The sequence below is a fragment of the Cottoperca gobio genome, chromosome 15 (assembly GCF_900634415.1).
Source record: "Cottoperca gobio chromosome 15, fCotGob3.1, whole genome shotgun sequence".
NCBI classification, from domain to species: Eukaryota; Metazoa; Chordata; class Actinopteri; order Perciformes; family Bovichtidae; genus Cottoperca; species Cottoperca gobio.
In genome coordinates, this window is record NC_041369.1 from 20,301,481 (window position 1) to 20,329,081 (window position 27,601).

Below are 27,601 nucleotides of genomic sequence, written 5' to 3' on the forward strand. Positions count from 1 at the left end.
TCTATAGTACATCAGCCAGGTAATGCAAGATAGACATCCAAACTCTTAGCTCTGTAGTTGTTTTTGGTGCAGTCGCTCTGACTCTGTTGAGGTATTTAATTTCGCCACGGTGTGAGGGAGAGGCTTTTGGCAACACTGTAATAGGACTAGATGATGTTTGGTTAACCTTTTAGGCTCTTTTTTTGGTAATTACAGGAGTATGCTTAAGACTAGAGACATGAACTATTTCCAGTTGTATTGAACATATAGTGGCCAATAATTCCAAAAGCACATCTAAAAAAACCTGCTACCTGTCATTATGTCTTACCTTTTTTGTGTGTTTTTTCCATTTTGCATCCCTCCTAGCTGCAGCTAAACTTTGTTTCTAATTTAGCTTCGGTATCTTGCCTTGTTGCAGACACGCAGGTCTGACAGGCTCTCTTCAACAGGCCGGCACCTCAGAGCTAACATGCGGCTAGACCCGTCACAAAGTGTCCGGCTCATTAAAGTGCACTAATGTAAAAACCTCCATCTATTTGACATAATCATGATTGCAAATGAGACATCTTAAATTATGCAGACAGTTGATGGAACTGATAATACTGTAGAGAATGCACTTATTCCGTAGCTGATGCTCTACTTCATAGTAACAACAGGGGGTTTGTTGAAGGACACTTTGGGGCTCAAACCTGAAACCTCTGGATTAAAGGATGTCCTCCTCAGCAGCACGGTACTTGGTTAACCTCATTGATGCCTATATTTGGTTCTACCGCTCTGAAAATATGTGGCTTGGATAGGAATGTTTGAGCAGGAAACAAAGTGTGAACTCCAGCTAGCTTGTTTTCTCTGTTTGTAGCCTCTTTATATGTATTAGTGAGAAAGCAAAGGGTTGGCTGAGTGTGAGACTGGCCTCCTCACCGCGACATCACAGGGCGGATCCTTCAGAGAGGATTCAGTTATTTCCCTGTGGGCTGTATGCCATGGACTGAAATACCTATACATCATTTAGATCAGGTCTAAAGTTGTTTTTTTATGTAGAATCCCTAATTATTTTTCTATATAGCACGGCTGACATGTGACACTTTGCACAAGGAGACAGTTTGTCAGTGGCAAGCAGACAAAAATGCGTTTTAATTAAGGGAACGTGATCCCACTACCATTTTGCAAGACTAATGAAATTCTTTAGTTGCCCCTTAGGGCAGGGTGAGGCAGGGTTGACTTCTACAGACACCCTGAGGCTGTCGGGTAGAGAGAAAACACTCCATTTAGGGTTTTGTAATCGGACTATATTAACGTTTCACAGTGTATTGATTATCATTGACACTTCCAACATAGTTCTTGAAATACTTTACAATACAAGTTTGACTTCTCGCATGGGCAATAATTCTACATGATGATTAATCAGGTGTTGTGATGAAATCATATATCGAGATAATTAATCTAAATTGATAATAACAAGCGCATACTAACTAAAGAATAGCATTTTAAGATTGGTGTTGACCACTCCTTTTCAATTCGATTTATATATTAATACAAATGTGTTTTTGTTTTGTTCTCCTTACTAAAGTGAGAAAACACTTTTAATTTAATTAAACAATCGTCTTCACCAGGTGGTTACGTGATATAGACTGTTTATTTGTTGACTGACCAGAAAAGATGCAATATCTCGATATAATGTGAAATAATCGACATACATTTTGCTCACATCGCCCTACACACTAGAAATGTTCACGTGGGATTCACCGTTCCTAAACGCAAATCATTAGCTATGTGTCAACAGTGGAAGAAAGCCAGCTGGCTCCTCCTCGTATCGGAGGTGACGGCACTGAGTGATTTCATATTTCTAAACCGTTTGTCACACTGAGAGTTCCTTGTAACATGTTGCCAGTGAACTGCACACGGCATGTTTATGTTTAGCAATCCCTCTGGTGTCTGACTGATGCTTGAACTCCGACAAACTGGGAAGAGAAATATCTGCGGTGGATGAGCTTTCTATAAAAGGCTCGCTCACGGATGTTAAAGGTATTATTTGTATTGATTTGTCGCTTTATATGGGCGGAGTGGAGACGCTCTACTTTTCCAATCCCACTCTGTCATTTAGACGGCTTCGAAAGAGCTTCAATAAATGCTGGTATCAGCTTAATATGTTGCTCTATAGCCATTAAAACCTGCTCTGTGGACGCTGCTGTAGGAGCTGCCCTCACTCTCTGCTTCAGAAGACATGGCACAGGCCAAGTATTTACCAACACACAGGATCTGACGTAACTTATTTTGTTTGAATAGGATGACTGGTTCCTTTTCTCAAGGTGACCGTGGCCTCAGGATTGAGGAAGTAGAGGCATACGACGGCCTTCAGTGAGGATAGAGAACAGTTAATGACAAATAGATTTCTGTAGCAGTGTGTGTGCTCTAGAAACATGCCCGCCATCTGGGTATTTCTGGCCCCGCACGTAAGTGGCAAGCAATGCTACCAGTCTTTGTTTTTGCCTGCTCACTTTTTCCCTGCTTTTTGAGTGAATTTAGCAGCGCAGTAAATCAACTATCTGTATCTACGTGGGGCACCTGATTAATATAAATATAAATAACATGAGAAAACAGTAGATTTTGGTCATATTGTGGGAATAATTTCCTGATAAATGCCTTGGAATTTTCAAGACAAAGGCGATTATCATCACAAGTCCACGATTGGAAGCTTTATTACGTAGGGGCTGCAATTGAGGATTATTTTCATTATCGTTTAATCTTCTGATTATTTTCTAGATTAATCGTTTGCTCTATAAAATGTAGGAAAATAGTGAGAAATGTCCAATTCAGTTTCTCAAAAGTCCAAGGTGATGTCATTCCAAACGAGGAGAGATTAAGTTTAATATGATACAAAACAATGAAAGGCTTAAAAAAAACAGCATATTTGCATAAAATCCATCAAAATAGAAGGCGGAAATATTTTATGTCTATATCGTTTTTAAAATCTAATCGGCTTTCTGTGTATGCATACACACTTATAAAGTATTTAATACAAATGAACTGAGGTACTTAACAGTTCTAGATGTGGTGACAGTAATGATTTCCTGTGTGTGTGTGTGTGTGTGTGTGTGTGTGTGTGTGTGTGTGTGTGTGTGTGTGTGTGTGTGTGTGTGTGTGTGTGTGTGTGTGTGTGTGTGTGTGTGTGTGTGTGTGTGTGTGTGTGTGTGTGTGTGTGTGTGTGTGTGTGTGTGTGTGTGTGTGTGTGTGTGTGTGTGTGTGTGTGTGTGTGTGTGTGTGTGGCACAGCTGGGCAGCCATGGTCCAGGAATCTTCACTTCCTTCGTGGGTGTGTGTGTCCATGTCCTATTGTTTCACACTAGTCCTGCAGAGCAACACACACACGCAACACGATTATTGTATTGTCACATGCACAAACACACACGCACATATAGAGTCACAATTAAAAGCGGCTGGCCCAGAACCATCCTGTTTTTGTCATTGTTCCTCCAGTTGTTTGCTCACTGAGGTGGACACACAGACCCCAGCCTGCATTCACAATAGCTCTGAAGCAAAACACGGTTCCTGAAATCCTCTTTTGGTCTCAGATCGGAAATTCAGTCCCCATCCTGGCAGTCTGGTTTCAGTTTGCAAAGTACATTTAATGTTGTGTGCAGGAATTTGTCTCTTTGCCACTGGTGCAGTCACATCTTGATAACTTGCATAGTTCCAGTTAATGACACGGTGTAGTGGCAAGAGACAAAACCAGATGTACCAGTAAAAATAGCCCTCGCAAGTCATTTCACATTCAGCCTCTGTACTTAATGGCGGCGGGGTGTTAAGTTTAGTTTGTGTGTTAATGTTACAAAAGAAGTTTAAAGGCCCGTAAACAAGGAAATCACATTGCCTTTAACCAAGGAGGGATGTTCAGTATAAACTTACTTTAAAGTCACTATTAGAGCGGTTAACTTAAGAGTAGAGCTGTGGTGTTTTACAAGTATTGATGGTAACTGTGATATTTGAAAATAAATAGTTAATGTTAATAAAACATGATATTTAGTGTAAATAATATGTTTCTGTACAGTTATAGTTACAGACCTTCTCCAGCTTCCCTATGCTCGTATTTTGAGTCTAATTAATTTGCCAAAAAAGAGACAAAACGCACAATAAACAAAGTGATAGCATTATTTTTATATTGTTTTTATGTCGTTATTGTGAATTGTTTTGTCCACGATAATCGTGTAGTGAACATTTGGTATTGTCACAGCCCTAATTAAAAGTCATTACATTTAGAAAAGTCCACCTTTCCTCTTAGGACGTGCAGTTTAGTACAGCATGTCTTACAGATGAGTTCACAGACGTTCATCTGCGCAGACTGTCACAACGGGCTCGTCTCTCCTGCTCAAAGCAATTCATGTGTTTTTACTACGCAAACAAATGGCCGAGCCCGTGCGCTTCACAGTATCTTAATCCAGGGCACAACCAGCTATTAGAAGTACAGTTCAACCTTGTTGAGAAAGTTTAATACAAGTATTGTATTTGCTCCTTAATCAAATACTAAATGATTAACAACATGTCTGCAGGGTTGAGCTGTTGGTTTGCAGAGTGTCTGCAGTGCAGACAGTGATTGGCATGGCGCTTCTCTGCAGGGCGGGTCAACACAAAAGAAATAGTGGTGTGACAGGTGAAGAAGTCTGTGGGACGTCCCCTGCAAACATTTACAGCTCTGTGTTGCTGCATTTAAACTGGAAAACCCTCCAGTCAGCAGGAAGTATTCTCGAGGAGCTGCTCCTGTCAATCACCAAGAGATTAATTCCTCTTTAGACCAGCCCACATTCAAGCTCTGTGACAACAAATGTCACTAATTAATATGGATTTATTATGAACTATTTTGCATTTCCATGACAAACTAGAGTTGTGTGATGCCACAACTCAATGGGATAGCTTTGCATGTTTCTGCATGAGGGTTTTCATTAATCAATTAATTCAATAATAAACATTTGTATTTCTGGAAACAAGTTTAGGCTGATAAACTAAAAGCCGTCTCCAGGATGGGATAACATCTTTCAGGCTGGTTTCGAGCACCTTTGGTGTTCAAACCTCTGCCAGGGTAAAAACTTTGCGGCTGAACATCTTGGCACATTGCTAGCACAAAGTGTCCAATCCTATTTACAGATTGTGTGCTCATGTGATGGAGTTGGTTAGAGCTCAACCCTGGCTTGGTGGAAATAATTGTTTAATACCAGCTGAATGCCTCTTAGACATTTACATCAGCATTCAAGGGTGGCAGGAATAATTATCTGTTATCTTTGATTGTGATGTGAGAAGTTTGTTTCTGATTACTCTAAAACGGCGACTACATTATAGCTGCAGAATATAATAAACTGACACTGCAGTAATTATCTTTCTGCGATGACGACAGAGTCCCTGTTATTGTTGAACATCTTTTCTGTAGCAAACATATTTCCATAAAACCGATGTTGCGTTCTCGCTCACCTTCAGGTTGAGGTGGACGACTAGCGGGACCCTCTTTTGAATTGTTGCACAGTGCACGTAGAGCCTGCATGTCACTCACTAGCAACAAACTGCGTGTATCCAAGAGCCTTTAAATCTGAGTAAATGACGTTCCATCAGACTTCTGCACACATCGCAATGTTGATGTTGACCAGATATATCGTGCAGCCCTGAACTACACACACACACACACACACACTTTTTGGGTGGGTCAGTATAGCAGGAGTGTGTGAAGTGTGTGTGGTATGTGGTATGTGACTTCACAGGCCGACGCCAAATGCGGAGGGAGAATCATTTCATAAAACGTGTAACTTTGGCGGAACTAAGATTTCTCAGTTTTGAAAACAACCTTGCTTTAAATTGTTTCTCAAATGATGCGGCGTCATTTGAAAGAGTGGGGGGGGGGGGAAGAGATTAGTCATGATAGCCTAAGTTCTCATACTAATAAACTGCTTTGGGCTCGGGCGCAGTGATCTTCTGCCTCTGGCGTGGATTTCATAGTTTGCATTGGAGCTCCACTGATTTCATTAAGTTGTAAGAAAGAAGGATTTGAATGCTGGAATAAATGACGCCTCTGGGTAGATGAATTTGCGGTGTGTGTGTGTGTGTGTGTGTGTGTGTGTGTGTGTGTGTGTGTGTGTGTGTGTGTGTGTGTGTGTGTGTGTGTGTGTGTGTGTGTGTGTGTGTGTGTGTGTGTGTGTGTGTGTGTGTGTGTGTGTGTGTGTGTGTGTGTGTGTGTGTGTGTGTGTGTGTGTGTGTGTGTGTGTGTGTGTGTGTGTGTGTGTGTGTGTGTGTGTGTGTGTGTGTGTGTGTGTGTGTGTGTGTGTGTGTGTGTGTGTGTGTTGCTTCAGTGGTTATTTTTGGTGAGAGACAGGTGTGCTAATTATAAACACTCCACTGCCTCACCTGTTCCCCACCTGGGGCCATGTGCTGGTAATGGCTGTGTAGCTGATCACACTGAGCTTTGTGGGAAAACAAGCTGCCGAGTTGTGCCTTTTTACAACGTGCCAAGACAAAAAATGACTAATGAATCACGCTTTATCCTTAATTTATTACAAACAAAAACAGCGATAGCCTTCGATTGTTACCCCCTTGGTTCTTATGAATGATGAGATGACAGCATAAAAAAAGCGAGAGATTTGCTTTCTTTACTTTGAATAAGAGACCTGGGCAGGTTGCTTAAGTTCAGAGCCTTGTGGATAAATCCTATTTCAAAATGTTTAAGAAGAAGTGGTTTGTCTTTAGCTTGGTTTCAATATATTTAGAAATGTTCCAATAGATTTTGAAGGCGGTCATAAGCTTTAGAAGTTTGTTAACCAACAGAGGAAGAGATAATATGTCGTTGCTAAAGTAAAGAGGTTTTCACATGACTGTGGTAATCTAAAGATTTGGAAATGCGTATCCGTATGTCAATATGTAAAATACAAAGATCATGACCTAATATCTTATCGTTCAGAGAAGCGTTGTTGTGGTTGGAAAGTCACCTGATTAAACCTCAAATCTCTCGGAAAGATCTTGTCAGAAATAGTGAATAAACAACTAGTGCAGTAGTTATTGCCCCAAGCATCAACGTGCAAACTCACTTTAGTGGACCCTCAGTGGCTCCCCAACCCCCCCCCTAACCCTCAGGACATTCGTGGAAAAAAAACGTTAACCAGCATGTCTGTTCAAATAAGGGTTCGAAAATGTCAAGGATGTGATGGTAAGTGAGCGTGAGATTGTAATCACAATGGAAAGTTCAGCAGGCAAGTTTTCCAAGTTGTTATACATAACACCTGACACCATGACGGGAGAGGAGGCGACCAGGACGACTTTTTAAAATGCCCCGAAAGGACAGCACACACACACACACACACACACACACACACACACACACACACACACACAGAAAGTAAACAAGTCTCGAAGGGTTCGATTATTTAGCATAATGCAATTCTAAAGAAATCTGGAGGAAAAAAAGTCATAAAATGGAATCACTAAGGACCATAATTAAAATCAATCTGCAGGCCCTGCTGGTTCCCATCACCAGAAGTTAATAAGAGAGTAAGCGGGGGAGCTGAAACCACCACCCTGAGGTGACCTCTGACCTTATGTAAAGAGAGTCCATCAGACAAAACACCTGCCAGGAGTCTCACACAACTACTGTCTCACAGGAGTAACTGTAGATAGTGTCTGTCAGAGCTGAAGGAATGAAGCTCAGTTGAAACTAAATTGAAAAGAATAAAATCAGATGGTGCACCCTTGTTTGTTCTTCCAGTAGTTGCAGGATTACTGCTCAAGCTGAGAGGGCTGATTAGCATGGTGAGCTGTTTTTGCTTAGGCTGTTTGTTTTTCATGGTCAGAGAGAGGAGAGAGCGAAACGCTACACCGATCCTCCACTGAGCCGGTCATATGCTGAGTACATGACGCGCACACGCACACACGTGCGCACACACACAACCTTATAGGAGTGTTAAATATGAGCTAACCTTCTCCATTAGTGTAGTAGAAGCCAACATCAAGTCATACGGCTTTCTTACTTTCTTCCCTTTTTTAAGTTAATTCTCATTAGGTATAATTTCCTCGGTACCAAACCTGAATAGCTTTTGGTATTAAATGTTTGACATCCTTAATCACTCTTCCTGTTACCTGTCACCGTCACGTCCTCTGGGCCTCCACATGTAACAGTCGGGATCCTCAGTCAGTTTGGAGTTCTCACCCAGAACAAATGAAAAGGAGCGCATATACTTTGCTTTCTGTTTCCCCAACCATTAAATGTAAGTAATGAGACAACTTTCTATTCAATTGTTTGTTTTGTTTGTTCAGTCATTGCTCCGTCACTGAATGGATGTTTCTGAAATGTCAGAGAACGATGGATTGTACTGCTGTGTGGTGGCATTTTCAATATTACACTTGGAAGCCCGACAAGGTTTTCATTCATTTAATTGTATTGGATTTGATGGACTCGCACTGATTGGCGCAAAAGTTTTAATTATCCCAGATGAGCGCGGTAGATGAGAAATCTACAACCCGGGTTACACCAGACGGCTTGCTTCAGTCCGCCACAGCGGCCTGCCGGTGGAGTCGGGCTGCATGTTGTTGCCACCAGCACTGAGCGCTATGAGTCATCTCTGGTCTGTCTGCTGACTGAAGACGCACTGTCTCGGCTCTCCGCTCGGCTTTATGTCTTCTTCTTTTCTCTTTGCGTCTCTTTGCGTCTCTTTGTATCTCCTCCCTCTCCCGCCACAGCTTTGTTTTCGTGTGGGTTGGTTGTCGTACCTCCGTTTGCCTCTTTACTTTTTCTTCACGTGATCGTCCTCTTGAAACAGTCTTTGCCATCCTCATAGACAAAACTAAAAATCCGTTTTTGTCTTTTGATATCACTGGTTCATTTTGGTAGCGCAGTGTTTTTCCTCTGGTTGTCCTTGAGTTCTTTGTTTTATTTTGTCTTCTCATCGTTATTGTGTTTCTGCAGTCCTCTTGTGTGGGCAGTACTCAAATGCCTTGTTGGTGAAATTTGAGTTTCTGTTGGTGCCACTTTCTTTTCCCTTGAGCCACGATGGCTGCGACTGCTCATGCTGACGGGGCGGTTCAGTTTGCACATTATGCACCACTGTATCACAGCAAACTTCAATACAATTTTAAACAATTTGTGCAAAATGTCTCTTTAATTCTATAATAGGTAATGATCTGCAGAGCTGCAAGTATTATTTTAGGTGTTTTAGTCTTTTTACTGTAAAGCACTTTTAATGTAAGATCATTTTTCTGGAACTTTTGCTGTAAGACAGTAGAGAGCGTACAGAAAAAGAGAGATGTGAGAAGACATGTAACAGGGGTCTGTGGGCGGACCCCAACCAGAGACATGAGTCACAATGTACATTGTGAGAATCTTAAACCGCCCTAATAAAAACCTGATCAGTGATAACGTTTTTATATTTTTTTATTTGGAAGAAAATCTCTGTTCTGATGTGATGATATCAAAATGGAAATTCCTCCAATGCCAGAGGCTTTTTGGATGTTATAAACTAAAATGATCACCCTGCAATATGTGACAACCTCCCAATAAAGTAAACGGACCAGAATAATGAGTAAAAAGTCATGTTTTTCTCTCTAATGTTGCATAAATATGTTGGTGAGTCTCCAGCCAGGATCAGGGTAGATGGGGGTGTTTATGTTTATGTCGATACTACGATATCTCAATGCAGTCCTTGAGGAAGCCACAAACAGCGTGAAACAAGAACTTCAATACCACAAACAGCCTGGGAGTAATCTCATTACTCCCAGGCTGTTTGTGGTATTGAAGTTCTTGTTTTGCCTCTCATGTTGAAATCTTGGTTTCATCAAACGTCTCTCTCTCTCACACACACACACACTTCTACAATGTGACACACAGTCATACTTGCACATTCTTGGCCTGAGAGAAGCAATTCATGTCTCCTCTGAAAGAGCATCTTTTATTCATGAATATTTCATATAGAATTCCTCTCCCGCCTCACCAGCTCTGCTGCTAAATGTAAACACAGCTCACTATTTATAGACGATCACCCTCAGTATCCTGCAAAAGCCTTGCTTTTCGACAAATATCAGCTTTTCAGGAATACAGGAAACGCTGTGTGTGTGTGTGTGTGTGTGTGTGTTGAATGCATCACGTACGTAAGTTGTCATCAGAGCCAAACTTGGAAACCTGATAACTTCTCAATTGTGTAAATTATGCGTACTTGCTGATACAGAAATTAAATTAAATTCTGCATGTAATAGAAACAGAAATGCATTAGTTGATACAATAAAGGATGAGGGATTGTGAAGAAAGTGTACAACCGTTTCCCACAGCATCACAGGTCTCCATCATAGCTATATGACCTTTACTGCTAGGGGATACATCAGTGGGAGAAGTTGGTGAGAGGACATGTTTTAAAGGCTTATGAGAAGCTAAAGTTTCTATCACAAGTTGAAACTAGTTTACACTAAGAGTCGAAACTAGTTTACACTAAGAGTCGAAACTAGTTTACACTACTTGGTGGACAGGATTTTACAACTCTTGAAGGTTATCACATCTGAATGATTTGTATCCTCCATGACAGTTGTGAACAGAAATACACAGTAGGAATATGTGTATCTGACACAAAGTGTGTTGCCGGGCGACCTCACATTGCATTGTGCATATATTTCCTAATCATCACGTGAAGGATAAACCGGTTTTCTATACTTCAATGACTCACTGTCTTTCTTTGCCTTCTTTAGGCTCGTAATGTAAACACGGGAGAGCTGGCTGCTATCAAAGTCATCAAACTGGAACCGGGTGAGTTATCTCATCTTTCTTTATATTCATTTATCTCCCTTTACGCTGCTATATCTCTCTGACCCTATATCAACCTTTCTCTCAATCATCCTCCATTCTCCTCTTTTCCTCTCTGCAGTCCTCTTAACATCTTTTTTATTTAGCTTTTTTCCTTCCTAAGACTCCTTTTCCACACTCAGCTCCTGGTTTCCACACTCCTGTCCCTCCACTCCTCCATTTAATAAAGGAAAATGTAAAACAAAAAAACGCATCAGAAGGTACAAGAAGACCTCACACTGTTGCTAAATAATTAAGTTCTTCAAGTGTGGAATCTAAAACAATGAAACACACACACGATGACAAAACACAAATTGATGAACAAACCCACTTCTCCTCTCTTCTGTTCCTTTTGTAAGATTGTAGATTATCACTATAATAATAATAATGTGTTTGTGTGTGTGTACACGTGTTTCACTCCAGGTGAGGACTTTGCTGTCGTCCAGCAGGAGATTATAATGATGAAGGACTGTAAACACTCCAACATCGTAGCCTATTTTGGCAGTTATCTCCGGTAAGTGTGTGTGCGCAATATCATATATTATGTAGAGATGTGGAGTTTGTGTGTCTGTGTCTGTGTCTGTGTCTGTGTCTGTGTCTGTGTGAGTAAAAGGCAAATGAATGAGGGGAAAGATGAGCTGACACATTGTTCTCTGTGTGCGTGCAGGAGAGATAAGTTATGGATCAGTATGGAGTACTGTGGAGGAGGTTCTCTGCAGGATATCTATCATGGTAAGAACAACATGCACACACACACACACACATTTTGATGTTGATCGTTTATTCTCTCTGCAATTTCATCCCGTCTGTCTCTCCTCCAGTAACCGGGCCTCTGTCAGAGTCACAGATAGCCTACATGTCACGGGAGACCCTGCAGGTATCGTATACAGTATATTTATTGTCTGTGTAGTTATTGTTTTTAATACTAGAGGGGGAGTAAACAAAGGGAAGGGCCATATTTTGGGAGATGGGTCCTCTGATTAGCTGGATTAACTGTTCATTGAGCTTCACGTTAACATGTTTGCATTACTCTGTTGAGTGAGACGTGTCTGTGTGTCAATGAACTCGGCTACCTTGAACTATTCAGGAAATTCAATTTTTAAAACTTTTTTATGTTTTAAGGGAAAATATCACATTTTCCACTCAAATTGAAACATAAATTAAAAGTAAACTTACATAACATAAAATCCCAGAGGAAACTCTGCAAAGTGTTTTGCACTGGAGCCAATCGTCTGTCAGAGACGCAGATGATGTCGCTGCTGCCAACCAAACATCTGATTTTCATTAAACCAACATTTGCTTCTGATGAAAAAGATCAAAATATTTCCTTGAGCTCCGTTCTGTTTATTTAGTGACCTGTTGTTATTTTGATCACATGACTGTTTCCTTTTTTCTGCAAGTGCCAATAACAGCAGCTGCTGTGTGATTCTGCTTACAGGGTTTATACTACCTACACAATAAAGGCAAAATGCACAGAGACATTAAGGTGAGTTTGGAGAAAACTGTGTGGAATATGCATCAACTTTACATTCTTAAGACAATGTCCATGTCAGGTGTGACTTCCTGTTTGAAAGGTGGATAAAATCTCCACAGCCTCAGAACTCTTTTTGTCCACCACATGTATGTGAAGTGAAGTGACGGCAGATCTGTTAATTATCATTAATGTAAAGTAAAAGCACATGCATTTAGTTTCAAAATGATTATTGTGGAGACAAAGCTGATGTGTCGAGGGGAAGATGATGATTGATTCATTCGGCTGCAGGCTGCATGGATCGATGATAAAACACACTTGCACTGCTGACTGCACCTCTGAATCTGAATTGACCTGAAGTGTGAAATCTTGTTTTGGATCCTGATGTGTGTGTGTGTGTGTGTGTGTGGCGTGTTTGTCTTTGACAGGGAGCAAACATCCTCCTGACAGACAACGGCTATGTTAAACTAGGTGAGTGGAACACGCAAAGCCTCTGCAATTACCTTCTGCTTCAAAAGACTGAACTTTAATGGCCTCATTCACTGACTTGGTTTCCTTCTCTCACTCCGCTGTCTCTCCTGTCCCCCCCTTCGTATAATCATTTCGCTTCTCTTCTTTTTTTTATTACAACCTCAACACATTCCTTCTATTTCTCCCTTTTTATTTGTGTCACTCCTGCCCCTCTGTTATTCTCCTCTTTCTTATTCCTCTCTCTTTGTCTCTCCATAGCTGACTTTGGTGTATCGGCCCAGATCACAGCAACTCTAGCCAAGAGGAAGTCGTTCATTGGAACTCCATACTGGTGAGTTGTGCTTGTTTTCCTCCATCAGCTCCCTTGATACTGCGTATGATTATGCATGCAAGTGGGGCAAATGTATAATATCCAACTTCCTTCTGCATGCTAAAGGCCATCGGTCAGTTGGGGAATTCAATAAAGTCCCTTACGTCAGGCAGTATGAAGGAATTTGTCCATTAGGTCATGCAGCAGGAATTTACCACAATGTGTTTTCTGCACGTTGCATTTCTGCATGTATTTATTGCATCAGCTGATGGGAGACTCAGACTATTCCCTGTTAACAAAACCTTAACAAACCTGAAATGAAAAGCAGAATCAGGGTCATGGTGGGGCCCCTCAGCGCTGCTGCTAGAGAGAAAAACTGTAGACAAATGTTGTTCATGTGTGTCGCTGTTTTAATTAACCTTGTTTGGTCAAATTAGCCCATATTTTACTCCTATTCTCTCCCTCATTTCTTGTGTTTCCCATGAACTCCCTCTCCATAGGATGGCTCCAGAGGTAGCAGCAGTAGAGAGGAAAGGAGGTTACAACCAGCTCTGTGATATCTGGGCGGTGGGCATAACTGCAATAGAGCTGGCTGAACTACAGCCACCCATGTTTGACCTGCACCCCATGAGGTGTGTGTGTGTGTGTGAGACCTGTGTTGGGTTGTGATGAGCGGTAGATGTGAATCTTATCGTTATAACTGCGTGGTTTGATTCTCTTTCCCCGTTATGTATCAGTGCTGTAAACACTTGAGGTTTGATCTTTGTCTCTCTTTCTCCGCAGGGCTCTCTTCCTAATGACAAAGAGTAATTTCCAGCCTCCTAAATTGAAAGATAAAGTCAAGTGGTAAGAGACCACACTGTCCATTCTCCCCCACGTGTCTGTTTAATATGAAATCTGTGCCTCGCTTGTTACAAGACCGAAAGATTAACCCTTTCTGTTTTTCTCTACGTCTTCCCGTCTCTCTCTCTCTACAGGACAAATAACTTCCACCATTTTGTCAAACTAGCCCTCACCAAGAACACGAAGAAGAGGCCCACAGCTGAGAAACTGCTGCAGGTGAGCAACAAAATAACATATCCCAGCTGTACTGTTATTTATTAAGTATGAACACTCTACAAAAGCATGAAAGGCAACAGTGCTCAACAACTTCCAAGACGACTTGTTCTTATATAATAGTGAGTGCTTCTGGTAGAAACAACTTTAATGTGTATTACATAAACTGAGCAAGATGTAAACAACTGTAGCCAGACATAATATTTAATCACAGGGTGTTGGCTTTTTAATTCATTCTCGCCCGTGCGACAGCGATTAGTCATCTATTAAAGGGACCAGCCAATAGATTGCATTTTAATCTCCTGGATGACACCTCTGATAAACAGCCATATAAGTCATTTGTCTAAGCAAAACACCAAACTTGTGTCACAGCGCCTCGCGCCAGAATACTTTAGTACCTTTTATGTTATTGAATTATTGGTCAGACGGACAAAAAGTGATTTTTAACACGGCTCTTCCTCTCTTCGCTGCCTTCCAGCATCCTTTTGTGTCCCAGCCGCTCAGCAGGACGCTGGCAATAGAACTGCTGGACAAATCCAACAACCCCGACCACAGCACCTTCAATGACTTTGATGACGACGACCCTGAACCAGAGGTAACCTTTGACCTTCCCTGGCTTTGATTTCAAAACAAAAGTGTCATAAAGCTTGCAGACAGGTGATTATGTCGCTTCTTTTCCTCCTCTTCAAATCGTGCCCTCTCCTCTCCTACATTAAATTCCTTCTTCATCCTCCACCATCCACCCTCCTCAACCTCAGTCTCTCTTCTTTCCAGCACAAGTGACTCATCTCTCTGCTCTTTGTCCTCCCCCCTCTTTCCTTTCCTTTCCTTCTCCGTGGTCTTTGATCCTCTTTGTTTCCCATTTCACTTTTCTTGGCTTTTATCTTCTCCTTCCTTCCTCCTGCTCTTCTTCTTCCTCTTTCCTCTTCTCTTCCTCCTTGTAGCACTTCTCCTTTCTCTTCTCTTTCTTTATCCCTTCCTTATTTCCTCCTGTCTTCTTGTCTCCTACCCCGACCTTCTCCCTCCTCCTCAGTTTAAGTACAGGGGTCATTTCCTACCCATAAGCCCCGGCGCTCGACGCGCACCCCGTTTTGCAGCCCGTAGGAAGGTACCAGTTTGAGCTGCGGTGTCTGCAGTGATGTCCTTCTAACACAAACGATACTGTCGGTTGTTGTTTCTCTTGGAGGAGGACCACAGAACTGAATGAATAGAAAAGCGGATTTCCATTCAATTCAGTGTCTCCTGGCGCTGTCATGGAAACTGGCATTGGCATGTAATTATCAGACGGCTGATGGTCACAATGACGGCCGCGTAATTAGTTCAACATGCCAGCGAGCACATTTCTGTTGCATCAGCTGGTGTAGTTATTTTTATATAATCACAAGATTGTCTCTAGTAAAATGACCAAAAGGAGATGAAATATTAAAGCGTCAGTTCGCACTAAAAACATCTCTGCTCACTTCCATGACAACATTATCGCCCTTTTGGCGAAACCCCAGCAGATCACTAAATGTCAACTTATTTCATTCTCGTTCTGTGGTGGCGGCTCGCCGATAAGGAAATGGCTCAGTTCATGAAGATGGCTACCAAAGTGCGATCGCAACATCGCACCCTTTAGCGTAATGCATTTAAACCGACGTCCGGGTCAAATTGTATTTGCAATCAAAAATAGGTGTGTCCCCTTCAGTGCTCGAGAGGTCTGGTTCCTCTTGGTGAATAAAAACCTGACTTTATATTTGAACATCAGTGGGACGTTGTTAAAGGGTTCCCATCTGTTACCCCAAGCACCTTTTTTTAAAATAGACGTTAAGGATCGTTTTATCCAGCTTTGATTTAAATACATCAAACTCTCAATACAGGGTGCAGGAAGCTTTTTGAAGAGGTTTGAATGTGTCCGTTATGGAAGCCATCTTCATCTACCGTTGCCATTACGGGTTCTACTAACCATGACTTGTGTGTTATGATGATGAACGTTATGAAGGTGGTTTTAAATTGATGCATCTTTTAGTGGCTCTGTGCTACAAATGTCTTTGGTTTGTCTCCTTCCAGTGCTTTTACAGGCATGCTTTGAGGTTGCTGTGTTGTTTGAATCTTAAGAATAAATACTGAAGACATGAAGTCTAGTAGATTTGGAATACTTTTATGCAGTATCACTGTGATGCCAAGACTGTTGGGATCAGCTGTTTCCCACCTGGGTCACCTACGTTAAAACATGTGTGATCAAAGGACTGCGTTGCACGGTAGGACTCAGAATATCCTCCAGCATGACATGTAGAGAGAGTCTCTTACAGGGAATCATGAGGACAGTTGCTCATGTTGTTGCCAGGGAAGGGTTGTGTTTTCCGTCAACTGTGTTGCTATGTTTTGGTTGTCTGGTTGCAGAGTGCGGCCGGCTGTTTTGCTGTGTCATCAAATCCCACACACAGGAAATAGCAGAGGGGTTATTGTTTTGTTTTTTTAAAGCCTATTGTAATCTTCTCAATTACCTTGTTAACTACCAAACTGTGTATATTCTTTGAACATATATCTGACTGTGTGTGTGTGTGTGTCTTTCTCTTTCCTGATAGTCTCCGGTCTCTGTCCCTCACCGTATTCGTTCCACCAGCAGGAGCGCAAGGGAGGGAAAGACGCTGTCAGAGATCAACTGTGAGTTCATGTTCAAATTCGACGTGGACAAATGCATTTACAATAAAAACAAAAACGCAAATGTGAGCAGAACTTTCTGACTCTCTGCATATTCAGTATTGTCCAACCTCACGCTGCTCCTCTCTGTTTTACCCCGCTCACTTTATGTCTCTCAGTTGGTCAAGTGAAGTTTGATCCTCCATTGAGAAAGGAGACAGAACCTCATCATGAACCGGTGAGTTATGAGCTGTGGCATATGTTTGTGAGTGTGTGTGTGTGTGTGTGTGTGTGGTTGTCACTTCACCAGCACCAGCATGGCTGATCCTCACCTACTCACAGGAAGCACCCCAAGCAATCCATGTTGTTGTCAATCTGTGTTAAAGCAAACATGGAGCCCCTCCACATTCACTCTGGTGGTTTAAAAGATGAAGCACTTTAAGTCAGGATGTGCTGATCTACGCTGTGGTTCAAAAGTGAATCAGATTGATAGAGATCAGAGTGTCTGGGATTGCCTTTAGGGGTAGTGCGAGGGGGCTTAGATGCCCAGAGGGGGCTCACAGTCGCAGGAGACACTTGGATAGACTCAGAATGTACTGCAGGGATGTTGTGGAACGCTTCAGGAAAATACTGGACGACGTGACCGAGGAGAACAACAACATCTTCTGCCGCCAAAAGAGTTACTGTCCAACTTCTGTCTCCGGCATGGTGGACACAACGAGAGCTGCGAAGTGCTGCTTCTATTAGCTTTATTTCTACACAGTCTCCTTATTAACCAGCGTGGACAGATATTGTATCCTTGCTTTATTTTTAGACAGAAAATGGTTCATTTAGTTTGTACGTTTTGGTAAAAAAAGAATGTAATGTGTAATGTTTGCTTGCTGAGTCGATTGTGTAGAAGCTAAAGCTGGTTCTGCTGAAAAGGAGTGTTTGCTTGTGGACAAATGGGACGGTGCAGGGTTCATGCGCCATCACAGCGTCATGTTAAAGTCCTCCGCTCCCTCACTCCCTCTCCTTCTGTCCGTCCTTTGCACTTTCTCCACAAACTCCTACTTTCCTCTTCCCTTCAAGTCGTCTTAAATCTATTCGTCCGTCAATGTAGAGCCGTGTTATGAAGCACAGCTGCGCGTGGAGGTCTTTGTGACATTCGTCTTCCGGTTTCTCTCCTTGACAGTAATCTAATAACACAGTGTGGCTGTTAACCTTCCACAAGATCTGTCCATTGCATAACAGTGCTATATATATATATATATATATATATATATATATATATAGCATTTTAAAATCAATAAATCATTACCACATTAATATGTTGTATATTATTGATAACATAAATGCTGGTAAGCAGCAGCTTTGCTCAAAAGAGACTCTGGCAGATGGTTCAGCATGTCTTCTGGTGCAACAAATGCATTAATCTGTCTCGTTTTAAAACAATATAAAAGAAAAGAAACATGGGAAGTGGGATTTTAAGAACCATTTTCTATTAACATCGCATTGTAAAATCTCCGAACAATAGTTTGAATCTACTTTTTGTATTTGTTTTCATAATCTACCACATGCCTCTCTCATTAACGTCACGCAGATCCAGATAGCAGAGAAAATGTGTCTTTAATTTGGAGTCTTAAATTGAATTTGCCTTAAGCTGTGAGAACCCTGCAGAATACAAACACACCCATAGCAACACTCAGGATCCTGGATTAAGGTAGCATGTGGTCTTAATTAAAAGGAATACGACTGGAATGAGACGGAGGCTACTAATTGTCTCATTTGTTCACCGAAGGAAGCTACACGTAGGCGTCACGTGGCACCAATTGTATATTAAAGTCATTTATTAACGTCTCCTACATGGGTTCACTCCCTCGCTCAACCTGTACCTCCATTGATTCCCTCTTCTCCTCAGATTAATATCTCCCCCCTTCTCTCTTTTGCTGACTTCAGAGCCCATTTTGGCCTTAATCCATTTTCCATCTCTCATCGTCTCTCTTGCATCTGTGTCTCCGTTCCCCCCTCCCCTCCCCTCCCCTCCCCCCCCCCCCCCCCCCCCCCCGTTCCCTCCATCAGTCCAGGTTAATGTATTAACTGAGGTCTCTCTCGCTCTGTCTTGCTGACCAGTGTGAATCTGAGCCCTATCTGGACTGTGTTGAGGAGCTCTACTATACCGCGAGATCTAATCTGGTAGTACTCTTTCTATCCGTCCCTCTCTCTCGGCCTCTCCCTCTCCACCTACATTGGCCTTTTATCTTTTCCGTCTTCATTTCTTTAACCTTTTCTTTTTTATATATAATATATCCGTCTTGCCATCTCCATATTCCTCCTTTTTAGTTGTAGTCTGATTGTTTTGGCTGCTTCATGTCCAACCTGTATCTTTGTTGCTTCTCAGTTTTCTTCCATGTATTCTGGTGCGTCCATCTGTTGCTGTTCACTTTCTTCTTCTCGTTCCAGCCTTGGCTTTCGCCGTCACTAACTGGTGTTGTTGTTGTCACGGTGATAAGAGTCCTCAGTGATGTTGTTGTTCTTTTTGTTTACATTTATACGCCACACATTCACACAAACATTACAATCAGTCAAACCAAATTGTAAATCTAACACACACACACACACACACACAGAGAGAGATGAAGGTCAGAGGTCACGATGCAGTACACATATGCTTTAACACAGGCATTCCTACTCACAACTTTTAAATACAAAATAACTACAAGCATTCACACTTTTAACCTTCTGCTTTATTTCAAATGGTATTTCTCTCTCTACAGAATGTGTCTCTCGTCCGTACGTCACTGCTTCTCTGTTCTCTTACATCCTGTAGTTGACCAGAGCGCCGAGGCCATTTTCTTTTTTTTTTCTTGTGTGTGTGTGTGTTTCTGTACGATGTTGGTGTTTGTCTGTACGTCTGCAGTATGTGTGTGTCCCTCTGCATGCTGGTTACGTTATGTCATTACCTCTTTGAAAAGATGTTTTCGTGACACAATGCTGCATTCACATTGTGGCTTCAAGTAATAGGATGTGAAACCTTCACTCGGTTGAGAGAGAAGGACGTAAAGCCTGTGCTGCTTGTCGTCTTTCATTCGGCTTTAGAAAAAAAAACACTTTTCTAACATGACTCACTTCAATTGTAGGGGTCCTTAAACGTTTATGAGGACTCCACAGAACAGCTATTGTCAGATCATAGTAGGCACAGCAGGTCCCTGCACAACTCTGCATGCTGAAGTTCTGCATATGGTGCTCCTGCAGGAGATAAACATCTCAAGAGTTTGAAGGATGCTGTTTTTTTTTTCTCTCTCTCCGCCATTTCAAAACCAAGAACTGCATGTGTGTTTTCCTTCGTCTAACCTGCTGCTCTAAGACGTTGAACTATTTAACTAAGTGCTACTTCCAAAAGGAGCACCGTGACTAAGCAGGTCACCACTAGTGCATTCACTGTGCAGCTCCAGCTGATACAATCTGGTAGCTCTAGCTTTTCCTTCCCTTTTAACTTGTGATGACAGGTCATAGGTAGACGTTGCTTCATTGCAAGGCATTACAAGCCAAAAACAGTCGAGAGAAACAGGTTTAAAGCCAACTTTTGTGTTGGACCAACTAAGCACATATCGAGCAGGACAACTGCAGGTACATGCGTCAACCTGCCACATATATATATATATAATATATATATATATATATATATATATATATATATATATATATATATATATATATATATATATATATATATATATATATATATATATATATATATATATATATATATATATATATGCCACAATGTGAACTCAGCAAGAGTCTCTACACACAGAGTTAGCCACTGTTTACGTGTGTGTGTGTGTGTGTGTCTGTGGTTATGAAATGAACTTGGGGTGAACTGTTTCACTGGAGATAGTATCACCAGGGTCACTACAGTAGCAGGCCCTGCAGTACGCTCACTATTAAACTGGGTTTCGGTTGTAGTCACTAATTCAATGGGATTTGTTTTGGCACTTGGCCGAGATCTTCAGCCCTGTTTATGTCCCTGGATAAATCGCCTGCAGCACACGCTTCAATGAGCAAGTTACAACGTATTACGTCACAGTTGTAATGTAATTTGTTTGTCTTGTAGGACTTGCAGTTGGACTACGGACACGATTCACCAAGTCTTCTGGGAGGAAACAAGTAAGTCCGTCTCTTGCTGTCTTTCTCCATGATGTCTATTCCCTTCCTGTGTCTACGCCTTCATCTCTCCGGTGCGTCACTTCCCCCCCCCCCCCTATTCTTTCATCTTACAGTTGCAGTTAGTCCACAACCTCTGGGGGGAGGTTGTGGACTAACAGGGAGAGACAGAATATGAGATTTCTGTAGGTTTGATGATTTATTCATAATTGCAGCTTGAGGGATGTTCTGTACGCCGTGTGAGCGTTCTGCTTTCCAGTGTGCTTCGCAGGCACAACGCTCAGCTTCACATCAGGGCAAATGATTTCTCAAGCATTTAGATTCTCGAGTGACTCTTTCTCTCATTTGTCTCTCAAACAGGAGTCTTCTCAAATCTGTGGAGGAGGAGCTGAAGCAGAGGTAAGTCAAACCCCTTCTTGATCTGCTGGTGTTCTAACCACGCCCACTCGTCAGCCAATCATTGTTAACGGCAGGACTAATCGGGCCAATCACACGCAACTAACGCTGCTGTAATGACTTCAGGCTGTCACTGCTCGCAGGATTCTTCTGGGTTTTATTTTCCCTCTGCGGCTTGCTTCACGCTTTGATGTCATCAGGAGAAGGCTGTGCTTCATAGGAGCTTCCTGCAGAGCATGGCACACACACACACACACACACACACACACACACACACACACACACACGCGTCTATATACAGTTTTCCAGCCAAATCTGCAGTGGGTGTCTTTTAGCAATTTTAGTCTGTGGAAACATTTTTCTTGCCCCAAAGATAAAAGATAATTTCCATGCTTTGCTATTTTCTGTGAGACGATCTGATCCGACGAATGTGCTGCAAATCCTCATTCTGTAAAAGCCATGGTCTGCTGAATCTATGTTGTACATGTATGATGCAGATAAATGAAAAGTAGCATATTCTGTAAGGCTGTTTGGCTCTTTGGTGGACAGAAGTAGTAGAAGATAACAGGGCTCTGAGGTTCTATCATTACATCTCCTGTAAAGCAGTCAGTTCATGGTTTGTTTTAATGTATAGAAGTAGTGTTTTAAATCGTTCTGTATCCTAAATACGAGAAATCGATGAGTTTACTGTATGTGACATGGAACTGGTATGTTTTAGCTACATGGTGTAAATTTGTTAGTACATTTACTTTCCATGAACTCCACAATAATGAAAAGTTAATTAAAACGGCAAATGACCAAACACTGTTCAATGTTCTCATGAAATGTGAGCCAGTTTCAAATAATGAGCTGTATGTTTGACAGTTTACAGGATATAAATTGCAGTTACATTGTTATGAGTCTACTGTGTACAGGGGCGTGTCGATCTGTAAGGACCGTGCAGGTTTAAACAGTTGAGAGTCGAGTGGTTCCTGGTTGTTCGGGTCTGTGGGAATAATCATCCACCGATGTATTGATTTAGTCGGCGGATGTGGATTCTTCTTCTCTGTTTGGATCTGTTCCGTCCTTTCAGATCTGCGCAGGGTTCAAGGGTTAGAGGTAGTTTGTGGATGAAGCTTCACTCAGATCTCCCTCCCCTGTCCCTCCTTCTTCCTCCTCCTCCTCCTGTTGTCATCCTACCTCCTTTGCTTGCTCCCTTAATCTCTCCCTATGCCCTCCCTGCCTCAACCCTCTATTTCTGTTCTCTTCCTCCCACCCTTCCCTTTCTTCTTTCTTACCCACCCTGCTCCTATTTTCACCTCCTCTCCCAGGGGCCATGTGGCACACTTAGGGGATGATGATGATGAGGATGAGGATGGTGCAGATGATGATGAAACTCACACTCAGTAAGTTTTCTCCCCCAGTCGTAGAACTGGAAGCCTCTCCCTCCTCGTCTCCCCATCCCTAGAGACGAGGGGGAAGGCTTCCCGTCTTTGCCACAGTTTCATCAACGCATTTCTATGCAGCACACCCCACCATCACGCCACATATGCCACCTGTGTTTGTGTGTGTTTCCTGTGCCGTTACTTGTGTGACGTTTAAAAGCTACTAACAGTAACCCTAACCCTAAAACCTGGCTGTGCATATAGCACGTTTATATTTCTGTTATTTCTACACGTGACTTCCATAGACACACGGGGGCAGTGAATAACGTTAGCCAAGTCTAAACACCGCAGCATTAAAGAGCACATTAGCTACATGCTAACCCAGCTACACATTACAATTCTGGCACGTCGTATACTTATATCTTTTAACGGATTGTTAGCTGCTCCGATGCATGAAAATGGAGGCGTGTGTGTAGATCCGAGCTTAGAGAACGGATCCTCGGGACCTTGACGTCTTATTTGCTGTTGTCTTGTTTTCAACTTGCATCGCCATCTGTGCGCCTCCTTGGTGTGTGGGTGTGTGTGTGTGTGTGTGTGCCTCTATAAAACTGTATATTTGGCGTCCAGCCTCATCCCTCATTGTGTCGAAGCCAAATGTCTGCGGCGGACTAGAACGTTCTTTCTAGCCATATATTTTCCACTGCAGTCAGAAAGGCCTCGGTTACTTAGCACACACACACACACACACACACACACGGTCCAGTGATTGCAAACATAGAAAGAATGTAAAGTGGAATCATCCTTATGTTCCCACAGAACATAAAGAAGCTCTCACTATAAACATGTTGAATGAACTGAAGTCTTATCACTTCAGAAATAGATCATTTGAGGTGTACAGGTGTGCTTTCACTAAGTAGCATTTTAAAAACAAAAGTTCCCTTCACAAAATCACTTTTTCTCCATGTCTGTGTTGCAGTGTTGTACATTGTGTTACAAACCTGATGCTTTTTTTAGATGCTTTTTTTTGGCAGCTTCCCCTATTTTCTGCACCCTGAGGTGCTCCCCTACACGCTCTCCTAAAGGAGGTTCTTTGTTATTCGCCGCCCACAACCATGCCACACTTCCCACTACAGTGTTTAAACCTTGTATCTGTCGCAGCCCTGGATGTGTGAACTCTGCCAGTTACTGATACGCTTTCACTGGTAAAGTTGACACTAAGGGGGTAGAAAGCCGTAAATCTGTTAACCGCCATTCAACTGAATCACTGGGACTCATTGTTATTAGCGTTGCTGTTTGTGCGCTCACTGTGATTGGCCCCCAGTATTTGTCTGTTTGGATTCGTGTGCTCTGATTGGTTCTTTGCCTGTCAGACATTAACAAGTAGATCAATACGTCTGCAGTCAACGAGGCAACGTGGATAAAGTCTCTGCGAATATAGTGCTGCTCTGGAGTTAAGTGTATTGTTCTGTTTAACAAAGATGGGTACGAATACGCATATTTAGCATGCTGTATAATAAGCTATTTGAAGTTTCGGGGTTCTGTAAGCAACACGGGCTGTAACGCTATGCTCAGAGACTTTATTCATGCTCCTTAAAGATCTGTAGTAGAGTAGTGTCGGGCTATGGTTATACTTGTCACTTCAGGGTTTCTTTTAACTGATCACTGAAAATAATACATCAAGTTTCAACAGTAATTTATTCCACGTCCTTTTATTGAGTCTTTTTAAAAGCAGATTGTATTTGTTTTGTATTGTGATCCAAAGAACAGTTTAAAGAAGGACTTTCAGAATAAATACGGATGTATATATCTATGATCTGTGATGAGAAAACTGCTTTAAAATGTCAAGTTGAATCATAGCCTCAGTGGTAGGATGGTAATGATTGTATAGTGTGTTCAGTGTTACTCTTTCTTGTAATAAATGTCATTTTTTAGCATATTTCATGTGTTTTGTCAGTAGAATCTAAAACGTCCTCTTGTCATCCTCTAGTAAATCGAGCACTATCATGAGGCCAAAGGTCCCACCTCCCCTCCCTCCCAAGGTAATTAATCTGACAAAGTGAGGTGTGTGTGTGTGTGTGTGTTCTTGAGAAATGAGTTGACTCTTTGTCCGTCCGTGTGTTTCCCTTCAGCCCAAGTCGCTCTGCTCGTCCCAACAACCGCAGCAGCAGCTAAAACATGACGATAGCCAATCACACAGCGAGGACGACGGCGGAGGGGGAGGGACCATCAAACGCTGTCCAGTCCCAGAGACGGCGAGTCCCGCCAAGCCCGCCTCCAACGTCCCCCCGCGGCCCCCGCCCCCGAAGCTGCCGCCCCACCGCCGCAGTAGCCTAGGTAACGAGAGCCCGAAGCACACGGACGTCGAAAACTCTGCCCCAGAGGATGATGGGAGCTTTAGGCATTTCTGGGAGTGGCTCCACACGCCTCACACAGAGGAGGAGCTGGAGGAGGCGTGGGAGGTGCTGAAGGAGGTGAAAGAGGAGCAGGAAAAAGAGGAAGAGGAAGAGAGTAAGAGCAGCCTCTTGGTAGATCGGTAGTGTCCGCAGACCCTGTCGTTCCCTTCGATTGGTTGTGTGGTCTCCCGTCAGTCAGTCCTCCTAGTCTAATGTCTGTCCCATGAGTCCATTAATAACTATTCAATCTTTTGTTTGTAGTTCCTTCCGTCCATCAGCTCCTGCTCAATATAAGTGTTTGTCCTTTTTTATCGTCGGATTTAATCCAATCAATGAAAAGCGAGCAGTCTGCTACCACTTCCTCTCGCTTCCTAGGAGGAAGAAGGAAGACGAGGAAACATTGTCCTGGCTGATCAGAGCTCAGGCAACAACACGCAACAGTGATGCAACACATGACATGTCTGTTGAGCAGTAATCAAACATCACAAAACCTTTTACACAAAGAGACTCGCTCTAAAACAATGACACTTACTTCTGAGTTGAACATAAATAGAAACTTTAGTTCCAACTTTATAAGGATACTTCTGAAGGAAAATACAAAACAATGTAATTGTAGTATTGTGTATATTTCCTTATGCTTTTCCTACAGTGATTTAATTATACTAAAATATATTTAATTTTATATATTTATTAAAAGAAAATGTAATTTTATAAAAGCAACTAAATAATGAGCAGAGGTTTGAAATATGCAGCTATGGTAGAATAGTCCTGTGTGTCTGCATATATGTGTGTGTGTGTGTGTGTGTGTGTGTGTGACTGTTGTTCTCCCAATCATCACAGGACATGTTGTTGACCATAGCTACTAAAAGAAAGTCTTAATATTGTATCAGCTTGTGAGTGGCAGTGAACCCCCCAGTCACTATTGCAGCGTTGACCTTTATCCAGCAGGTTGTATGTGGTGCATTAACACCTTCCTTCGCTCGTCACTATATTTGATCCTCTGTATTCTTCCTGCTCGCCTGCTTCCTCATTCCCTCCCTCTCTGCTCCCAGTAGTTTGTGTGTTGCTGTTTCAGTTGAACTCCTCTGTGTCTCCAGTCCTGCACATTTAGATTGTACTCATTGAACCCAGCAACATGTGTGAAGCGTGTCCGTGTGAGTGGACTGTGTTCTGCAGCTTATTCACATACAGTAAAGCTTCTCTGAGCCGTGCACACATCCACTCTGTCTCTGTTTGTCTTTCACGCATTGAGTTGTGTGTGTGTTGTAGGTAATGGGCTGAACACGGCTCCTCCACACGGGGGAGAGAGGGAGAGTCCAGCAGACAGACAGTCCACCATGCCCCCTAGTGTCCCCGTACGGAAGGACAAGAAGGACGTCCCGGTAAGCAGACTTTGCTCTTTGGCTCAGAGACCTCCAGAGGTCTTTGAGGAAGTTCCTCTGAGGCAAACAGTGTGTTACCAGGATCCTTCATAATGCATCGATGACTGACTTTATGTGCGTGTCGGTGTGTGTGTTTATCTGTCTGTCCTAGAAGCCAATCAGTAATGGTCTTCCTCCTACACCCAAAGTCCATGTAAGTAAAAGTCTTTCTGCTCTCGTGTAGAAAACAGTCATTGTGAGCGGGACAGGGGAACAGAAGTTTACATTTGACAAATAAATCCACTTTGCAAGGATATAAAGAATAGTGAATCACCTGCTGCACATCTCTGTTGCTTTACATCATGTTCAGTTGGTTTACTACAGCAAGCTGATCAGTTACTTATATCGTGTCCGGCTCTATGAGGTCAGAGGAGGAGAAACATCAGAAAAGTCGACCAATGATCTGAGTTTATCACTTGCGTTGCGTTTCTTCTTCTCCTCCCCCGTTCGCAGATGGGTGCGTGTTTCTCCAAGGTGTTCAACGGCTGTCCTCTGAAGATCCACTGCGCCACCTCCTGGATCAACCCCGACACCAGAGGTAACCCACAGGACAACAGATACAGCCCGAATGAAACCCCCCGTGACCCTTTTAAGGAACGTTCAGTGTCGTAACGTGTGTGTGTGTGTGTGTGTGTTTCAGACCAGTATTTGATATTCGGCGCTGAAGAGGGGATCTACACATTAAACCTTAATGAGCTGCATGAGACTTCCATGGAACAGGTGAAACTTGAGATCCTACATTTACAGATATTAGAAGTGTATGGTTATATTTTGGTTTGTACAGTTTACGGAGAGATGATGCTTCCCAGTGGTCACGTCTTGTACGATGTGTGTGTTGTGTTTTCTTCACCCTCTCTCTGCATTGTATCTGTCTGCAGCTCTTTCCTCGGCGCTGCACCTGGTTATATGTCATGAACAGTTGTCTTCTCTCCATATCTGGTGAGCTGGAACATGTCTGCGTGATGGTTGATCTTCTCTTACACCTGGTTTATGAAGTCAACTTTATTTATTATTTACCTTTTCTTATTCCCTTCCAGGAAAAGCCTCTCAGCTGTACTCCCACAGTCTGAGCGGTCTGTTCGAACAGGCCAGACAGTTACAGAAGTTACCAGTAGCCATTCCCACACACAAGCTGCCTGATAAGATGATTCCCAGGTAACAGGAGGTCACACTGATCAGCAGAT

At 42.5% G+C, this 27,601-nt stretch overlaps 1 protein-coding gene across 12 annotated transcripts in view; it reads left to right on the forward strand.

Moving 5' to 3' along the window:
• Nucleotides 1-27,601, forward strand: part of LOC115019699 (mitogen-activated protein kinase kinase kinase kinase 3-like) — a 36,762-nt gene that overhangs the window by 1,751 nt on the left and 7,410 nt on the right. For 2 of the 12 annotated variants that reach the window (XM_029449198.1, XM_029449201.1), the window contains exons 2-27: nt 10,674-10,731; nt 11,191-11,281; nt 11,435-11,499; nt 11,589-11,644; nt 12,206-12,253; nt 12,667-12,709; nt 12,968-13,040; nt 13,520-13,651; nt 13,803-13,865; nt 13,997-14,078; nt 14,554-14,670; nt 15,109-15,183; nt 16,643-16,721; nt 16,877-16,935; nt 18,810-18,872; nt 20,794-20,846; nt 21,204-21,242; nt 22,550-22,624; nt 24,591-24,642; nt 24,733-25,111; nt 26,266-26,378; nt 26,530-26,571; nt 26,871-26,955; nt 27,058-27,137; nt 27,296-27,356; nt 27,455-27,572. In XM_029449198.1, the coding sequence (XP_029305058.1) occupies nt 10,674-10,731; nt 11,191-11,281; nt 11,435-11,499; nt 11,589-11,644; nt 12,206-12,253; nt 12,667-12,709; nt 12,968-13,040; nt 13,520-13,651; nt 13,803-13,865; nt 13,997-14,078; nt 14,554-14,670; nt 15,109-15,183; nt 16,643-16,721; nt 16,877-16,935; nt 18,810-18,872; nt 20,794-20,846; nt 21,204-21,242; nt 22,550-22,624; nt 24,591-24,642; nt 24,733-25,111; nt 26,266-26,378; nt 26,530-26,571; nt 26,871-26,955; nt 27,058-27,137; nt 27,296-27,356; nt 27,455-27,572 (2,201 nt within the window). The remainder of the gene's footprint in view (nt 1-10,673; nt 10,732-11,190; nt 11,282-11,434; nt 11,500-11,588; nt 11,645-12,205; nt 12,254-12,666; nt 12,710-12,967; nt 13,041-13,519; nt 13,652-13,802; nt 13,866-13,996; nt 14,079-14,553; nt 14,671-15,108; nt 15,184-16,642; nt 16,722-16,876; nt 16,936-18,809; nt 18,873-20,793; nt 20,847-21,203; nt 21,243-22,549; nt 22,625-24,590; nt 24,643-24,732; nt 25,112-26,265; nt 26,379-26,529; nt 26,572-26,870; nt 26,956-27,057; nt 27,138-27,295; nt 27,357-27,454; nt 27,573-27,601) is intronic. The other 10 variants (XM_029449209.1, XM_029449203.1, XM_029449205.1 and 7 more) reach the window with 8 other exon arrangements.